The 12,828-nt window shown below is 42.0% G+C and overlaps 1 protein-coding gene across 1 annotated transcript in view; it reads right to left on the minus strand.

The window, feature by feature from the left end:
- Positions 1–2,927: 2,927 nt before the first annotated feature.
- The window catches only part of ADGRE1 (adhesion G protein-coupled receptor E1), a 76,519-nt gene continuing 66,618 nt past the window's right edge, over positions 2,928–12,828 (minus strand). The window contains exons 17-21 of the mRNA XM_052643222.1: positions 10,494–10,560; positions 9,704–9,795; positions 8,482–8,650; positions 8,262–8,366; positions 2,928–3,327 (exon numbers count right to left, since the gene is read on the minus strand). Coding sequence (XP_052499182.1) covers positions 3,322–3,327; positions 8,262–8,366; positions 8,482–8,650; positions 9,704–9,795; positions 10,494–10,560 — 439 coding nt within the window. The 3' untranslated portion in view covers positions 2,928–3,321. The remainder of the gene's footprint in view (positions 3,328–8,261; positions 8,367–8,481; positions 8,651–9,703; positions 9,796–10,493; positions 10,561–12,828) is intronic.

The following is a 12,828-nucleotide window of genomic DNA, read 5'->3' on the forward strand; positions in this document are numbered from 1 at the left end:
GGATCTTCCCAACCCAGGAATCAAACCTAGGTCTCCTGCATTGGCAGGTGGATTCTTTACTGTCTGAATCAAGTATAGTCAAAGCTATGGTTTTTCCAGTAGTCATGGATGGATGTGAGAGTTGGACCATAAAGAAGGTTGAGCACCAAAGAATTGATGCTTTTGAACTATGGCACTGGAGAAGACTCTTGAGAGCCCCTGGTACACAAGGGAATAAATCCAGTCAATCCTAAGGGAGATCAACATTGAATATTCATTGGAAAGACTGATGCTGAAGCTACAGCTCCAAGACTTTGGCCAGCCATCACATTGGGAAGGACCTTGTTGCTGGGAAAAATTGAGGGCGGGAGGAGAAGGAGGCGATGGAGGATGAGATGGCTGGACAGCATCATTGACTCAATGGACAAGAATTTGAGCAAACTCTGGGAAATAGTGAAGGACAGGGAAGCCTGGAGTGCCGCAGTCCATGGGGTCGCAGAGTTAGACATGACTGAGTGACTGAACAACAATAAAATAACCTATAATGGAAAATAATCTGAAAAAGAAGATATATATATATTTGAATTAATTTGATGTATACCTGAAATTAACACATTTTTAAACCTTTTTATTTTGTATTGGGATATAGCCAATTAATAATGTTCTGATAGTTTCAGGTGAATAGTGAAGGGGCTCAGCCATACATTTATTTACAAGTATACATTCTCCCCCAAATTGTCCTCCCACCTAGGTGGCCACATACCATTGAGCAGAGTTCCATGTAACACATTTTAAATCAACTCTGCTTCAATTAAAAAAAAAACACACATTGCATTCTAGTCTCAATAAAGCCAAATGGAAAATGGTACTGATGAACCTGTTTGCAGGGCAGGAATGAAGACGCCCTCGTAGAGAACAGGCTTGTGGGCACAGGGCGGGAAGGAGAGGGTGAGATGAACTGAGAGAGGAGCACTGACATATATACGCTGCCATGTGTAAAATAGATAGCTAGGGGGAAGCTACTGAAGAGCACAGGGAGCTCCGCTCAGAGCTCTGTGATGACCTAGAAGGGTGGGATGGGAGGAGGTGGGAGGGTGGCTCAAGAGGGAGGCGATATACATCGAGCTGATTCACAATGTTATACAGCAGAAATCAACACAACATTGTAAAGAAGTTATACTCCAATTAAAAATGAATGTAGAAGATCATTTAAAAAGTCAAATGGTATGGTAAACAATCTCTAAGATCTTTTATTTTTTATGGTTTTTTAATTGCTAATTTTTTTATTTTTTTTTTAATTTTAATTTTTACTTTATTTTGCTTTACAATACTATATTGGTTTTGCCATACATTGACATGAATCAGCCACGGGTGTACATGAGTTCCCAATCCTGGAAAGGTTTTATCAGAATGTCTGAGAAGTTTGGAACATCATTTGAAATAAACATCTTTTTAGTGCAGTTCAGGATCTCATTAGAATGAGCTCCAAACACATATCTAAATGCTCATACAAGTTCTTCTGTTTGCTGGTCATGAGGATGGGCAGAGTCGTCATTATTGTTGGTGTGTCTCCCTGACCCCCTTTTGGGTCAGTTGTCTGCCCCCTTCTCCTGAAAACGCTGTCGTGTCTGACTCTTTGAGATCCCATGGACTGTAGCCCAGGCTCCTCTGTCCGTGGGATTCTCCAGGCAAAGATACTGGAGTGGGTTGCCATTCCCTTCTCCCGGGGATTTCCCGACCAGGGATCAAAAATGTCTCCAGCATTGCAGGCATTCCCATTCTAGCTATGGGATTCTTTACCGTCTGAGCCACCAGCCCTGCTACGCTCTGCTAGAAATTGGTCCCCATGAAGCAGGAGCTGTTAAACATCGTCCCATCACAGTGGGGGCAGCACACAGCCAGTAATTGACTGACAGAGATTTTTAAAAAATGGCTGGTTCCCTTGTGTCAAAATGGGATGAGGCTGAGATACAATTCATGGATCAGGCTGAAAGTAAGTTCCAGTCAAGACTGTAAACTTGCCTGGCTCCTTCTATTCTTCATCTTGTTTCCTTCACTTTTTCTCTCTTTTCAGAGCATTCTGTCGATAAATCATGAGCACCAAAATCACCCCTCCCACGTTCTGCTTTTAGGGAATCTGATTTAAGTCAATTGTTATTTTATAAATAGTAGTGTTCAGTGGAAAACAGTGTGGAGAGTCCTTAAAAAAAAATTAAAAACAGAGTGATCGTATGATCCAGCAATCTTACTCCCAGACATTTATATATCTGAGAAAGATGAAAAGTCTAATTTGAAGAGGTACATGCCCTAATGTTCATAGCAGCACTGTTCACAAAATAGCCAAGACATGGAAACAATCTAAATGTCCATGGACAGAGAAATGGATAAAGAAGATGTGGTAAGTATATACAATGGAATATTATTGGCCATTAAAAAGAATGAAATAAGGCCATTTGCAGCAACATGGATGGACCTAGAAGTTGCGCTACTAAGTGAAGTAGGTCAGACAGAGAAGGAGAAATATCATATGACATCCCTTATATATGGAATCTAAAAAGAAATGGTACAAATTAACTTACGTTCAAAACAGAAAGGGAGTCACAGACTTAGAGAATGAACTAATGGTTACCAGGGGGACGTATGTGATGGACATGTACACACTATATTTAAAATGGATAACCAACAAGGACCTACTGTATAGCACAGAGAACTCTGCTCACTGTTATGTAGCAGCCTGGATGGGAGGGGAGTCTGGGGGAGAATGGATACATAAATGTGTATGGCTGAGTCCCTTTACTGTTCACCTGAAACTATCACAACATTGTTTGTTAATCGGCTATACCCCAGTACCAGGGGGGAAACAAAAAACGTTTAAAAAAGAGCTGGAGATTTCTTCATTGAAAAGCAAGCCAGCCAGTCAGAAAACAAGTCATTTATTGAGGGCTACTCTGTGTGTGAAGCATGTGATAGAAGCTGGAGAGGCATGCTTAAAGCCACACATCAATGGACTGAGGATAAATCAAAGTGGTAGCCAGAAGTTCTTGGTCCTGCCATTGCACTGCGATCTGTTGTCTCCACAAAACTCTGAAAAGTCAGAGTTGAAGAACATGGAAGGTAAAATGGTAAGCTGGAACAGAAGCTCTTCTTTTCTCACCAGGACAGGAAGCCATGGGAAGACCACCCCACCCAATCATCCATAATCCAAATTGTCCAGAGAGTTCTAGGGCTGGCGAGATACTGCATTTCCACATTAAGCTGAGAAGAGATTTCAAAGAAGGCTTCTGCAGGCACCTGCTTTCCTGAGATGTTATTCCATTGTGTATTTGAAAGCAAGAAGGGACTTCAACCCTGTGAGAGAAATCAGAATTAGAATCAATGGCAGGATTAGTACAGTTTGAACTCAGGGATCATATGTGTGTGGGCACAGGTCTTAGAAATACAGGCAGAGATAAATACGGCAACAAAGACTAGAAGGATAAACATTAAAAATTTAACAATATTACCTCCAGGCACTGTTGACAAACTCAAAAGCTATTCTCAGCCTCTTGACTATTGATATTCCCATTCTAGAAGCTAGAAAGCAGAATACTTGCTTTGTCAAATTCCTCTGTGACTATGAGTGTTCATGTGATACAGTTCTGACCAATTAGGTGAAAGGGAAATCCACTAAGGGGCTTCTGGAAAAACTTTTGTTTCTTGTTAAAGAGAGAGGGTTGAAAGGTGAGTTTGCCACTCTGTCCCACCATTCTTCTTCCTGCCTTGAACATGCTCATGATGACTAGAATTATGGCAGCCACCTTGCAACCATGAAAATAACTGATGAAAAGTCAGTATGTTATTGGTGAGATGGAAAACTAGGAAGAGCTTAGATCCTTAGCAACTTTCTAAGCAACAGAAGCAGTACCAGCAACACCTAATTCTGAGCTTCTATTCTTGCAATAAAAAGAATTTCCTATTTATTTAAGTCACTGGATCTTAGTTACTTGTTCTTGGAATATGTCACAGGGGGGAAAATTAATAAGACATTCTGGTAGGAGATGAAAGACCACAAAAGATAAATGCAATAAATAAGGAAATTGTAGTGTTAAAAAGTAGAAAGTACAAAAAAGAAAATCAAGATAAGGGTGTGGGAGAAGCATGAATACCTGGGTGGGTGAATAGGAAGCTGCACAAAATAGAGTTATCAGAGGAAAGTCTATTGAAAAGAAATGACTGGAACAAAGATTTGAAGGAAGTGAGAGAGTTGTCTATGTGGGTGTTGGGACAAAAACATTCATGGCATTCAAGAACATTCAGTTCAAGACTCCAAAGTAGGAAGTGAGCCTGGCATGTCTGAAGAATCTTGAGCAGGCCAGTGTGGGTGGAGCAAAGTGAAATGAGGGGTCTATTAATAGGTGACAAGGACAGGAAGGAAAAGAGAATCAGATCAGACAAGGCCGTGTGGGCCACAGGGAGGACTTTGGCTTTGACTCTGAATGAGGTGGGAGCCATGGAGTGTTGTAGGTAGAGACGGGAAGATATCTGACTTGGGTGTTCACAAGCACCCTCCAGTTGCTGCAAGGAGAACTGACCAAAGATAGTGAAGTCGCTCAGTTGTGTCAGACTCTTTGTGACCCCGTGGACTATAGCCCACCAGGCTCCTCCGTCCATGGGATTCTCCAGGCAAGAATACTGGAGTGGGTTGCCATTTCCTTCTCCAGGGGATCTTCCCAACCCAGGGATCGAACTCAGGTCTCCCGCATCGCAGGCAGATGCTTTAACCTCTGAGCCCCCAGGGAAGACCAAAGATAAGGCAGGGAAAAGATTAGAGAGGCAGCGAGGCAGACCTCTTTTGAGTTTATTTCCATCATCCTGGATAGAGACAACAGGACTTGGACCACAGTAGAAGGAACGAAGGGAAAGAGAAGCAAGCAGATTCTAGATCTATTTTGAGGAAGAGTCATCAGGATTTCTGATGGAGCAGAGATGAGGGAAGGGGAGAGGAAAAGCAGAGTTAAGCAGAGTCAACGTTAATTTCACAACTTCACTCTTGAACAATAGAAAAATAGAGGACCCTCTGTGGAAATGAGAGGTAGGGGAATCTGATGATGTAACATATTCCAAATGAGATGCTCATTTGGGACAGGTTACCTCTGAAACATCTATTAGATATCTAAGTAGGCATTTGGTAGGTGGTAGGTTATATGAGTGTAGAATTCAGGAGACAAGGGTGGACTGCACATCATTTAAATTTGGGGCGTCGTTGCTAATAGATGGTGGCATAGCCATGAGACTGGATGAGATCCACTGTGTAGAAGACAACGTGCACTTCGATGGAAAATGATGTGCTGTCAGGGGATACGTTCTCTGGGTTATCTGGCCCGGATCTATAGTGGAACTACTTTACAGTTTTATCAGTTTTAAATAACTGACAGTGATGGGAAATAATTTCATGGAAAAAATAGTTTGCCTCTACTTGTGCATTCATTAGATATTATTGAGATTATAGATGTATTATAATTAATATATTAAAACACAAATAAATACATTTATGAATTTTATGTGTTATGTAATATAAATGATTCTATATAACTTCTGAATATTTACATTATATGTACATTATATATATTAAAGAATATGAATAATTACATATAATGTCTATATATTTAAATTTTTATGTACAATTTATATATATATAAATTTGTATTTATATAGTACATAATTTGAAATGCATATATTATGCAACATGAATAATTACATATATAAAGTCTGTATATACAATTATATGCATAATTTATATATTACACATGAAATTTTTATATACTATATGTATTTATTGGAGAAGTAAATGGCAACCCACTCCAGTACTCTTACCTGGAAACTATATATTTGTACTTATATGTATATGTATGCTTATATGTATATGTATACTTATATGTATTTATACTTATGTATTTATACTTATATATGTATACTTATATGTATATTTATACATATATATGTTTATATTTATTAATATATAGTTGGGCTTCCCTGGTGGCTCAGTGGTAAAGAATCCGCATGCCAGTGGAGGAGACATGGGTTCAATGCCTGGGTTGGGAAGATCCCCTGGAGCAGAAAATGGCAACCTACTCCAGTATTCCTACCTGGGAAACCCCATGGACAGAGGAGCTTGGCAGACTATAGTCCATGGAGTCACAAAGAGTGGGACATGTCTTAGCGACTAAACAACAATAACAAATATAAAATTTATATATTATAATATGGATGATTAGATATAGTGTTTATTTACAATTATGTGTATAATTACATGATATATAATTATGTTATATTATATATAGTACATTTATTTACCAGTGAGGAAACCAGGCAGATGTTATAACTGGCTCAAAAGACAACACAAAGAGCATACATATATATATTAAAAGTATAGTAATATTATGTATTATGTATACATTGTGAACATTGTATACATTATATGAGTGCTATGCATTATGTATCAGAGAAGGCATTGGCACCCCACTCCAGTACTCTTGCCTGGAAAACCCCATGGACGGAGAAGCCTGGTAGGCTCCAGTCCATGGGGTCGCTAAGAGTTGGGCACGACTGAGCGACTTCACTTTCACTTTTCACTTTCACGCAGTGGAGAAGGAAAAGCAACCCACTCCAGTGTTCTTGCCTGGAGCATCCCAGGGACAGAGAAGCCTAGTGGGCTGCTGTCTATGGGGTCGCACGGAGTCGGACATGACTGAAGTGACTTAGCAGCAGCAGCAGCAGCATGCATTATGTATACATTGTATACATTATATGTATGATGTAATACACAGACATGTCTGTTCTTTACATTCTCTTGTCAGCCAGTTACAACATCTGCTCATTCCTTCAATGATTAATAAGCAAAATAAAATCCTTAACATATGCTTATTTCATATCCATGAGTCATGATTTTATCTTTTTTAGTTTGCACAGCTACTGAAGTGCAGAGCTGGGATTTATTTATTTATTTATTTAAAAATAGAAATTTATTTATTTTAATTGGAGGCTAATTACTTTACAATATTGTATTGGTTTTTCCATACATCAACATGAATCTGCCACGGGTGTACACATGTTCCCCATCCTGAACCCCCCTCCCTCCTCCCTCCCCGTACCATCCCTCTGGGTCATCCCAGTGCACCAGCCCCAAGTATTCTGTATCATGCATCAAACCTGCACTGGTGATTTGTTTCATATATGATATTATACATGTTTCAGTGTCATTCTCCCAAATCATCCCACCCTCTCCCTCTCCCACAGAGTCCAAAAGACTGTTCTATACATCTGTGTCTCTTTTGCTGTCTCGCATACAGCGTTATCATTACCATCTTTCTAAATTCCATATATATGAGTTAGTATACTGTATTGGTGTTTTTCTTTCTGGCTTACTTCACTCTGTATAATAGGCTCCAGTTTCACCCACCTCATTAGAACTGATTCAAATGTATACTCCATTGTGTATATGTACCACAGCTTTCTTATCCATTCATCTGCTGATAGACATCTAGGTTGCTTCCATGTCCTGGCTATTATAAACAGTGCAGAGCTGGGATTTAAACCCAGGCAGCCTAGCTCCCCAACCCCCACATTTAAATACCACAGTTTATCAAATGAGTTAATACACATGAAGGTCAAAGCTATGGTTTTTCCAGTAGTCATGTACAGATACAAGAGTTGGACCATAAAGAAGGCTGAGCACCAAAAAATTGATGCTTTTGAATTGTGGTGGTGATGGTTTAGTTGCTCAGTCGTATGTGACTCTTGCAACCCCATGGACTGCAACCAGGCTCCTCTGTCCATGGAACCCTTGAGGCAAAAACACCGGAGTGGGTTGCCATTTCCTTCTCTGCCTTTGAACTGCACTGCTGGAGAAAACTCTTAACAGTCCCTTGGACAGCAAGGAGATTAAACCAGTTAATCCTAAAGGAAACCAATCCTGATTATTCACTGGAAGGACTGATGCTGAAGCTGAAGCACCAGTACTTTGGCCAGCTGATGGGAAGAGTCACCTCACTCCCTGATGCTAGGAAAGATTGAGGGCAGGAGAAGGGGACAACAGAAGATGAGATGGTTGGATGGTTATCACCAACTCAATGAACATGAGTTTGAGCAAACTCTGGGAGACAGTGAAGGACAGGAAAGTCTGGTGTGTTGCAGTCCATGGGGTCACAAAGAGTTGGACACAACTGAATGACCGAACAACAAATGCTTAGCTTACAGCACATAACACTCAGTCTGACCAGAACATGCAGACAACACAGTCTCACCGTTTTGGAAGTGGAGGGAACGGATGACAGTACGATCCCTGAGGTCTGGGTCTCAGAGCTGGGTTTGGTCTTCCTGGCCATGCATCTTCTATATTCTTCCCGTACCTGAAGGTGGATACACACCATGGGGAGATGAATCATGCTTAGATACAGGGGGAGTGTCCGTGGCAGGGATAAGCTCCCTGGAAGGAGCAGGGCTGGGAGGGCCGCAGGTACGCACCTGGCGGCTGAGCAGACAATGAATGAGGAAGATGAAGGCCCCCTGCAAGCTGTTGATGACGGTGAACAGATAAGCCATGATATTGGCCACAGGTCCAATTTGGAAAATGCCCAACACCCAGGAGCACCCCAAGATGAAGATCTGGGCAAAGGCTTTGAAGGTCAGTAACCTGGAGGGGAAGATTTGCAGAGGATATAGTTCTGGCTGTCACCCTCATGGGCCACCATGCTCCCAGGTATAGTCTGAGGCTGCCACCACATGACCCGCGACCTGGGTGAGAATCAATGTGGAACACAGGTTCTAAGCCTAGAGGTAGGGAAGTCTAATCCTACAGCCACTGAAAAGGCAATTGGCCTACAGGTACACATGGTCACAAAGATGTGTGGACACATGTATTTAATGCAATATTGTCTGTGGTAATAAAAGGCTAGACATAAAGTAGCCAAGCCATGGAAGCAACCTGAACGGTCATCAGCAGTGGATGCATAAAGAAGATGTGGTGCATATAGACAGTGGAATATTACACAGCCATAAAGAAGGAGGAGATAATGCAGCAACATGGATGGACCTAGAGAAGATCCTACTAAGTGAAGTAAGTCAGACAGGGAAAGACAGATACCATATGATATCACTTATGTGGGGATTTTGAAATATGGCACGAATGAAGCCATCTACAAAACAGACTCACAGACACGGAGAACAGACTTGTGGTTACCAAGCAGGAGGGGGTATGGGGGCGGGGTGAAATGAGAGTTTGGAGTTGGTGTGTGTGTTCAGTCACTCAGTGGGCTCCGACTCTTTGTGATCCCATGGACTGTAGCCTGCCAGGCTCCTCTGTCTATGGAATTCTCCAGGCAAGAATATTGGAGTGCTCTTCTCTGGGGGATCTTCCCAACCCAGGGATCAAATTCAGGTCTTCCACATTGCAGGTGGATTCTTTATCATCTGAGCCACCAGATCATTTAAATAAACTGTGTTCCATCCTTACACTGAAATACTCTGTCTTAAAAAAAAAGGTATTGTCGACAGATTTGAGTATTGGAAAGACTCGTTCCTCCTCGCAATGGTGCTAAGGCATGCTTCACACGCCTTCCTGATCTAGACACTATGCTATATTCCATTTGGAGTGCAGGACCAGGCTTACAAAAGGTACTCAAGTGAATATTTGGGGAAAGAAAGAAAGGGGACTAGCAGATGAGGGGAAAGGAAGGCTGGACTGTACCTGGTGTCTTTGAGCGTGGAGACTTCTGAATTGACGCTAGAAAGCTTCTGCCTCAGGATACATAGTGTCCATGTCAGGAGGATGGAATTGACCTACAGAGCCAAGCAGAAGGGATGGAAAGGCTGGATATACAAATGGATGATGGCCAGACCATTTATGAAAAAGGAACTTTGACCTATCATCTGCAGTGACCACTCCAGGAAGCCAAACAATAACTCCTTCAGCAACCCACCCCAGATGGTCAGGACTTGACTGATACCTGACAGCCTCCCTCATTTCTGCCTCTGCTTCCAACTTAGGACCAAAAGGAAAAAGCCAGTATATAACCCTAACCGATCCCCTAGGATGCCCTGCATTTAGTCAGCCTACCTGTAGAGTCCTTGTGTCAACAGCCTCTGAGCAGGGCATACCTGAAGCCTTCCCTTTTTTCCTCTATAGAACTTTCCCACTCATCTGCTTGTTTTTGAGTGTCTGACAAAAGCAAGTGATTTGACAAATGAAAGTGGCTGACTCCCTTACCATAAGTGTTCGTGTTCAGCCGCGTCCAACTCTTTGCAACCCCATGGACTGTAGCTTGCCAGGCTTCTCTGTCCATAGGATTCTCCAGGCAAGAATGCTGGAGTGGGTTGCCATGCCCTCCTCCACGGGATCTTCCCAACCCAGGGATTGAACCCGCTCTCCTTACATCTCCTGCACTGGTAGGCGGGTTCTTTACCACGAAGTGCACCTGGGAAGCCCTGGGTCTCTTTGATCCTCCTCCAAAACACACCAAACCAAGCAATCAGCTTACCACTATAATTGTGCACACTGGCCCCAGGAAGCTCCAGATGAACCCTGTTTCTGTATTCAGCCAGCAGCTATGAAGAAAAACAGGAGTCAGTCATTGTATCAAAGTCCTAACCCTAAAATGACTCACACCCTGCCAGATATGCTTATGGAAGAGTATTGGAGGATGAGGTTGAAGTGAAAATTTTCATGATGGACCAGGTCACATTTCAGTTTTCTTCTTTCAGACCTTCTTCCTTAGTGAACGTTCCTGAAATGTTCTCTTCACACCTGGGATAGAGATAATTTCTCAGTTCATAACCTTTGTATTCCCTCTCTCCAGAATTCTCCATGGTACACTTTGTCATTCAATTCTCAGCTCGAATATCACCTCCTCTGAAAAGTTACACTGTGTCTGGTCCTTCCCTAGCAGAATTTGCTGCCTTTTTTCCCCATAACATCTATCAGTATCATAAATTATCTTGCTCAGTTGTTTGTTTAAATTGTCTATCTTTCCCTACTAGACTATGAGCTGCAGGAGAATTTGGACTTTGAATTTTTTGTTTATCTCTGAATACCCAGCACTCAGTGCAAGGCCTGGCATGGATGAGGCATTCTGTAATTATTTGTTAATAGAAATGAAGTGAGAAATGGAGTCAGTAAACAAGGATGTCATAGCCATCAGTGATTCCAGCCCTCCAAAAGTGAATTTCTGAGCCTGGAGGGCAATCAGGAAAAACAATACCTGCTATCAGGCAGCCATAAACCACTCCCCTCAGTGAGCACTGAGGACCTAGGGGTGGGGATGTGAAAAACCAGGATACTGGCCCCAGATAGCTGGGATGCAAATGAAAAGAATGATTTTAGTGAGCCCAGACTTTGTTGACAGATGTCCATATAGTCAGTTATGGTTCTTCCAGTAGTCACATATGATCTAAGAGTTGGAACATAAAGAAGGCTGAGCGCTGAAGAATTAATGCTTTTGTACTGTGGTACTGGAGAGTGAGAGTCCCTTGGACTGCAAGGAGATCAAACCAGTCAATCCTAAAGGAAATCAATCCTGAACAGTCATCGGAAGGACTGACGTTGAAGCTGAGGCACCAATACTTTGGCCACCTGATAAGAAGAGCTGACTCATTGGAAAAGACCCTGATGCTGGGAAAGATTGAAGGCAGGAGAAGGGGACAACAGAGGAGGAGATTGTTGGCTGGCATCACTGACTTAATGGACATGAGTTTAAGTAAATTCCAGGAAATAGTGAAGAACAGGGAAACCTGGCATGCTGCAGTCCATGGGGTCACAAAGAGCTGGACACAACTGAGCGACTAAACAACTATAACTACTATCTTTTCACATAGAATCTTTGATAAACCTACCTCACTTTAAAACAGACCCATGGCAGAATATTTCTAAGCCATAGAAAGGGACGAATTTGGGTCAGTTGTAGTGAGGTGGATGTACCTAGAGCCTGTTATACAGAGCAAAGTAAGTCAGAAAGAGAAAAACAAATATCGTATATTAATGCATAGAAAAATGGTACTGACGAAAGTATTTGCAGAGAAGGAATGAAGATGCAGGTGTAGAGAACGGATTTATGAACACAGTGGAGGAAGGAGAGGGTGGGATGAATTGAGAAAGTAGCATTGAGATATACACACTATCATGTGTGAAATAGATAGCGAGTGCATGCACGCCCAGTTGCTTCAGTCATGTCTCACTCTTTGCAACACTATGGACTATAGTCTTCCAGGCTCCTATTGTCCATGGGGTTGTTAGTGAGAAGCCACTGGGTAATACAGGGAGCCCAGCTTGGTGCTCTGTAACAACCTAGAGAGACTGGGGTGGTAGAGGGGAGGGAAGTTCACCAGGGAGGGGACATATACATAATTATGATTGATTCACATTGTTGTACGGCAGAAACCAACACAACATTGTAAAGCAATTTTCCTCCAATTAAAAACTAAATGAAAAAAAAGAGACCATGGCAAAAGAATAGTGGCAACAATAACATGTATAATGCTTTACACTGTGCCAGGCACTATCTAAATATTTTGCAGATACTAACTCATTTAACACTCACAATTACACTATAATATAGGCATTGTCATCAGCTTGCATATAATAGATGAGGAAATGAGAGCATACAGAGTTTAAGTAACTTGCCCAAGGCAGCATAGCTAGACAGTGGTGTAGCCAGGATCCAGACCCAAGCAAGTTGGCTCTAGAGTCCAGAAACTGAAAACTTCGCAGTCAAGTTTACTGTTTACATTGCCACTACCCACTGATACTATAGTGCAATCAATGGCTTCCAGATTTGTGCAGTGCACAACCTGTGCTTTTGCCCATGGCAGCCCTGAGAC

Source organism: Budorcas taxicolor, chromosome 7 (assembly GCF_023091745.1).
Source record: "Budorcas taxicolor isolate Tak-1 chromosome 7, Takin1.1, whole genome shotgun sequence".
NCBI classification, from domain to species: Eukaryota; Metazoa; Chordata; class Mammalia; order Artiodactyla; family Bovidae; genus Budorcas; species Budorcas taxicolor.